The sequence below is a fragment of the Pantherophis guttatus genome, chromosome 6, assembly GCF_059756535.1.
Source record: "Pantherophis guttatus breed Tessera chromosome 6, ASM5975653v1, whole genome shotgun sequence".
NCBI classification, from domain to species: Eukaryota; Metazoa; Chordata; class Lepidosauria; order Squamata; family Colubridae; genus Pantherophis; species Pantherophis guttatus.
In genome coordinates this window covers 5839283-5845282 of record NC_142068.1, presented here as the reverse complement: position 1 = coordinate 5845282, position 6000 = coordinate 5839283, and the positions used below count along the sequence as shown (strand labels likewise).

Sequence of the window (6000 nt, the reverse complement as noted above, 5' to 3'; positions counted from 1 at the left end):
GGGGTGGGCGGGGCCAGTCAGCCCATGCAACTACCGGTTCAGCGAACCGGATGTAAAATTAGCATCCAGCTCTCCTAAACCAGTCCGAACCGCCTGAATCCCACCCCTGCTTAAAAACAGATAATGGTTAAGAGTTCACGTGAAGTTTCAATTGCGCATTCTGACCACATCTTAACCTGTTTCTTCACCATGTTCCGTGGACACCCCTGAAGCCGAGTCACCTTTGCGAACCAGTGTCTGAAACAGGCAGATGTGGGGGTTCTTTTGGAAACGGGGGGAAAAAAAAAAGAAAGAAAGCACACACACCAGCATGGAGTCCAATAAAACTATTTTATAAATAAAAACACATAGGAAGTTTTTGATTGATATAAAACCAAGGAAGAGGAGGTAAGGCAATATGCATGATGAGACGGTAGCACCAACGTCAGGAGGAAGAAAACCGAAGGGAAGGGACCAGCAAGAGATGGAGGGTGTACCGGGAAGTGGGGGGGGAAGGGTGCAGGGGGGGAGAGTCAAAGTTGTTTTTATGGCAAAGAGGACATAAAAAAAAAAGACGGTGGCAGATAAAATTAGGGGCGGTGGCCTGAAAAATACTAACTGTGAATCAAAGAAATTGCAGAACATTTAAAAAAAAAAAACGACACAGAAACAAGATAATCCTTGAGTCTAAGGAAACCCATGTGGCTGTTGACCCGGAAGACAATTTACATAGCATCAGGGAATGTGTGTGCGCGAATGGAAAGGCACAATCCTTGTTCAGTGAAAGGGCCTAGTGTGGGATCTGTACCTAAGCAAAGAGCTTTCAAGATAGCAGTCACTAGGTGGGGTTTCTCTACCCCCTTCTTCAAGGCCAAACATTTGCGGTTCCTTCAACCCATGAAGAGAAGGCATGACGGACAGAGATCCTAAAAGCAAATCAAGTGTGAAGGGCAAAATGTCACTTTTTTTTTCCCTACACCAACTCTACTCTGCCCCCCACCCCCCGACTTCAAAAATCAGACGGTCCTCAATTTACAACCCCAGTTGGAACCAATTTGTGTTGCTAAACAAGGCAGCGAAGTGAGTCACCCCCAATGTTACGGCTTTTTGGGGGGGGGGGGCGATGGCCGTTAAGCGAATCCGATTTCCTTGTGTGAAGTCGGCTGGAAGGTTGCAAACGGCAATCACACGACCCCCGGAACCTGCAACCATCATATATACATCTCAGTCTGAATTTTGACCCATGACCATGGGGATGTTGCAACGATCATAACAAGGAAGACCACTTATAAGTCATTTTTTTCCCAGCGCCGTTGCAACTTCAAAAAGTCACTGAAGGGTTGTTAAGTCAAGGACCGCCTGTAATAGTTTTGTTCTCAGCCGGTACTGCTTCCCAGCCCCTTCCTTTCCTTCGCCACTTCACCGTAGACTGAAAGATGGGGATGCTATTCAAACCAGCAGTGAAATCCTCTGAAATCTGCTACCGGTTCTGTGAGTCTGCTACCGAGCGCATGTTTTGCATGTACACTTGAGGCATGTCCGCGCAGCACTAAAAAAGGAACATTTTGAAGCCTTCAGAGTCTGCAAAGCAGGGGTGAAATCCAGCAGGTTCTGACAGGTTCTGGAGAACTGGTAGCGGAAAATTTTGAGCAGTTCGGAGAACCGGCAAATATCACCTCTGGCTGGCCCCAAGTCACGCCCACCAAGCCACATCACGCCCACCAAGCCACGCCCACAGAACCGGTAGTAAAAAAGTTTGGATTTCACCACTGCTGCAAAGGTAAGTAGAACAGCGGGGGGAGGGAAATCCGCTGTGCCACGCGAATTAGATTAGCTAACGACGATTCTAGCTAATATAAATCGTCCGCCACAGCTGATCGTCGGAAATACCGGTTCGCCCGAACCGGTAGCATTTTTTACTACCAGTTCGGGAGAACCAGTCCGAACCGATAGCATTTCATCCCCGATTCAAACCCAGTAGGAATGAAAGTGAAGGGTAACCTGAAAGGTGCTGGACTGGATGTGGCCTCAGACCTGCAAATTTTGCCTGGTTCTACCAACACCAGGCATGCAGGACCAAAAAGGTCTCACCATAAAACGCCTACTTATTATTCTTGGCTACCAGTCAGAGAAAAGGTGTTGGGCTTATTGGAATCGCAGCATCTCGTAGAAGTGACGAGAGCTGACAAAAACGCCTCCCACCTTTCAGAAAGACCGATGGCCATGCCCACCACATCTAAGGTAGGGAAAGAAGTTTCATAGATAGGGCAATTCAGTAGGAAGACCAAAACTGGCCCCAAACAAATTTTTGCCTCAAGGTAAAACCAAACGATGAAGCACCTGATGAGACCCCTGAAAGTCACTTGGCATGATTATAGGCATTTTTCCTGATCGAGGTTGACCGTACGAGTCCTTTACTAGCAAAGCAAATGCCACTCCCCGCTTTTCCCTTCTGGGCATCCCAAATGCCAATGAACAGCTGGGTTTAACCGCCATCGTTAAGTTCCCCCCGTGTCACTCATGGGTTCTCCAGATTCGCTCTTCACAGTGACGCTCGACGGATGGACACTGAAGCTAAAAAGCGAAGGAACTCGGGGGCCTATGCACCCCTGACATGGCACAGGAAGCAGGTAAGGAAGAGCCACTGACGCCGCCACAATTAAAAGGGGAACGCCACAAAGCTGCGTTCCCATTAGATGGGTTCACACCACGTATTAGTGTAGGTAAAGCAGGACGGGATAATCCGCAGCATGTGGCAGCTCCTAGCTGACCTTGGCTGACCTCCAAACAAAAGTGTGCTGGATCTGGTTAGTGTTTGGATAGGTCAGTAGGAAATCGGTTGTTGATGCCAGACTAGGGAAGTGAGAAGACAATATCCCACAGAAAGATAAGGAAGATACTCGGAGGAGTCCGTGGATTCAGTAAGAGTTAAGTCCTAAGTATCTTTAGTTTGTGCTTCAGTGTGTTGTGGGGAACCAGCCCTTAAGGATCAGAATTTGTCCGTATTTCGATGGCGGGATGAGGTCGGAGAGCAAATGGAATACCAGGCTGGCAAATGTCAGCTGTTTGTGCTTTCACGATGCCCTCGTTATGTGCCGAGCCACGAGAGGAATAAGCATCATCTTCTCTCTGTCTTTCTCCTGGCTTTCAAAAGATTTCAAAAGCCAACTGTCCAGATCGTCCAACTTCGAAACAAAGAGAAAATTTGATTTGCTAAAAACAGGAACCGGAAGTTGAATTCTGCAACTGGTATTATTTTTTTTAAAAAAACAGGCTACATACAAGCAGAAAAGTTTGTTAACTCCCAGAAATCATGCAGAAGGGATTTAGGGAAGGAGAGAACGAAAGAGTGTCAACCCCAACACAATCTCTTAGAAGTCAGTCCTTCCCTTCAGGGATAAATGCAGGGGTGAAATCCAGCAGGTTCTAACAGGTTCTGGAGAACCGGTAGCGGAAATTTTGAGTAGTTGGGAAAACCGGCAAATACCACCTCTGGCTGGCCCCAGTGTGTGGTGGGAATGGAGATTGTGCAATATCCTTCCCCCAGGAGTGGGGAGGGAATGGGGATTTTGCAGTATCCTTCCCCCAGGAGTGGGGAGGGAATGGGGATTTTGCAGTATCCTTCCCCTGGAGTGGGGAGGGAATGGAGATTTTGCAATATCCTTCCCCAGCCACGCCCATCAAGCCATGCCCACAGAACCAGTAGAGAAAAAATTTGAATTTCACCTCTGGATAAATGCTTTTCACATTTCTCCCAGGACCTTAATTGTTTTTTTTTTCTCCTTGTTTCGGGATTGTTTTCACACACACACACACACACACAAAGAACGAAGGCAGTGCCAATCCACATAGCAATGAAAGGGAAAAAAACCAATGATAATAAGGGCAAGATGGGATGGGAAAGAACTCAAAATTTCCCAGAGAGATGATGGAAAACTGTAGGTTTGTGACAAAGTGGTAGCAGGGGAAAAAAATCTACGGACACGTCCAACAGCAGTGCAACCCAAATGTGATTCGTGGTCAACACTGGTGTTCCAAAAAGCAAGCAAGCAAGCAATCCTGGTTTTTTTGATAAGAGTTTTCTTTGCATTTACTCAATGTTGTTTTTTTTTTTAGAAAAGAAAAGTTTTGGAGATCTTGAGGAACCTAGCCTTGGAGTGGAGACAGTGTCCTGGCCCTCTCGTCCTGGATTTCTTCCGGACATCAAGCACCCGAGTTTAACCTCCAGCGTTTTCCCTAGGAAAACCTTCATCCCAGTTTGAGGATTCAGCGAAGAAAGGGAAGTCGCCACCATCTGGCAGGTCCATCTCAAGAGTCTCACGGGTGAAGGCTACGCTGCTGGCGAAGAAGGACACAGTCGGGAGCTCAGCCCTGCTTCCCTCCCGGGCTGACGGAGAAGGAAGGACGTCTTTCCAAAACCAAGAAGTCATCTTGCGCCCCTAAAGCAGGTTGAAAAGGCTCTGTCTCTTCCTCTCCTGGAGGCAGGAGGAACCAAACCACCACCGCGCGCCGCGGCTCTCCCCAACCACGGCTGGCCAGCTCAAAGGAAGTCAAAGACCCCATAATTCTTGGCTGCTCGGCAGAGAGGAACACAAGAGGGGCGAGGAGGAGAAAGAGGGCAGGTGTTTAAAGGGCTGGTGGCGTGGGAAAAAACAACAACAACGACAACGGGCGAGCAGCGGAAGTCCCGGGTGGGTGCAGATTAATGGATTAGCGTGCAGGTTAACAAGGTAAAAAATACAAGCTGGGTTAGGGCTGTTCTTTTCTGCAATCACATGTGGGGAGGGCGGTGTTCAGGAGAAGCTTCTGGAGAGACACTTGCGGGAAAGATTAGAATCAAACAGTTTTAGTTCGGGGGTCCCCAACCCTCAGGCTGCGGTCCGCTACCGAGCCACGGCCTGTTCAGAAGCGGGTTGCACGCGCAGCTGGCTGGCTCGACTTGCACTAGCGGTCGAGCCAGTTCCCCTCTCCCCCCATCCCTGAAGCCATAAAGGATGGGGACCGCTGGCTTAGTTCATTTGATTTCCTCAACCCCTTTCCATAAATGCCTAGTCAAAAAAACAAAACAGAGAAAGAGAGAGAGAGAGAGAAACAGAGAGAGAGAGAGATACAGACAGACAAGAGATGCATCTCACACCGAGTGTGCTCTTTCTAGGAGACAAACCAACTTGGGGGGGGGGCAGCCCAGACAGGCAGAGGGAGGGAGGTAAGGAGGGAGGGAGGGAGGGATCTTCACATTACATCCACAAAAAACTCACTAGGGTTGCCCATGGCCATTCGGAATGACTGTCTACTGGCGGTCAGTTCAGGGGGCACCGAGGCCAGATCTCGGCCCGGGGGAGCCCCGGGAGGTCCCAGGGCGGAAGGGGGTGGCGGCATCAGGAGCATGGGAGGGCTGTAGAGAGGTGGGAGGCCGGGAGGGCCGTAAGACTGCTGGCTGTGGTGGCTGCGCACGCTGTGAGCCATGGAGTGATGGCTACGTTGGCTGCTCGGCACGGAGCATTCGCTGGCCGCTCGCTCCCGGCGAATGCTGCTACGGCTGGTGTGGTCAGATTCGCTGCCGCTACCGCCCGACTTGGACTCCCCGGCTTTGGGGTCTCGGTCCTTCCGTCTCTCGCTGCCACTGCGGTTTGAACCGCTGCTGCGGCTTCCTGCACAGGGAGTAACAATTGAGAGTGGTTAGGACAGTGTTTCTCAACCTGGGCAACTTGAAGATAAGTGGACTTCAATTCCCAGAATTCTGGAAGCTGAAGTCCATCCATCTTCAAGCTGCCCAGGTTGAGAAATGCTGGATCTAAAAGACTTACCTTATTTAAACTGAGGGAATCTGCGGAAGGAAGCGAGCCAGCAGGGACTAAAATGCACCTTCTGTCATCAGGTCAGAAATCTGCATTCCCCACCAAAATAGCCCCAATACAACTAGTCCTCGACTTACCACAGTTCCTTTAAGTGATGCTTCAAAGTTACAACAGCACTGGGAAAAAAAGAGACTCAGGACCGTTTTTCACAGTTACGACATCT

At 49.5% G+C, this 6000-nt stretch overlaps 1 protein-coding gene across 3 annotated transcripts in view; it reads right to left on the bottom strand.

The window, feature by feature from the left end:
• Positions 1-311: 311 nt before the first annotated feature.
• DVL3 (dishevelled segment polarity protein 3) overlaps positions 312-6000 on the bottom strand; it is an 84762-nt gene continuing 79073 nt past the window's right edge. For 2 of the 3 annotated variants that reach the window (XM_034408316.3, XM_034408318.3), the window contains 2 exons: positions 5238-5630; positions 312-4551 (listed from right to left, as the gene is read on the bottom strand). In XM_034408316.3, the coding sequence (XP_034264207.1) occupies positions 4520-4551; positions 5238-5630 (425 nt within the window). In that variant the 3' untranslated portion in view covers positions 312-4519. Of the gene's footprint in view, positions 4552-5136; positions 5631-6000 lie in introns of those variants that run through there. The other variant, XM_034408319.2, reaches the window with a different exon arrangement.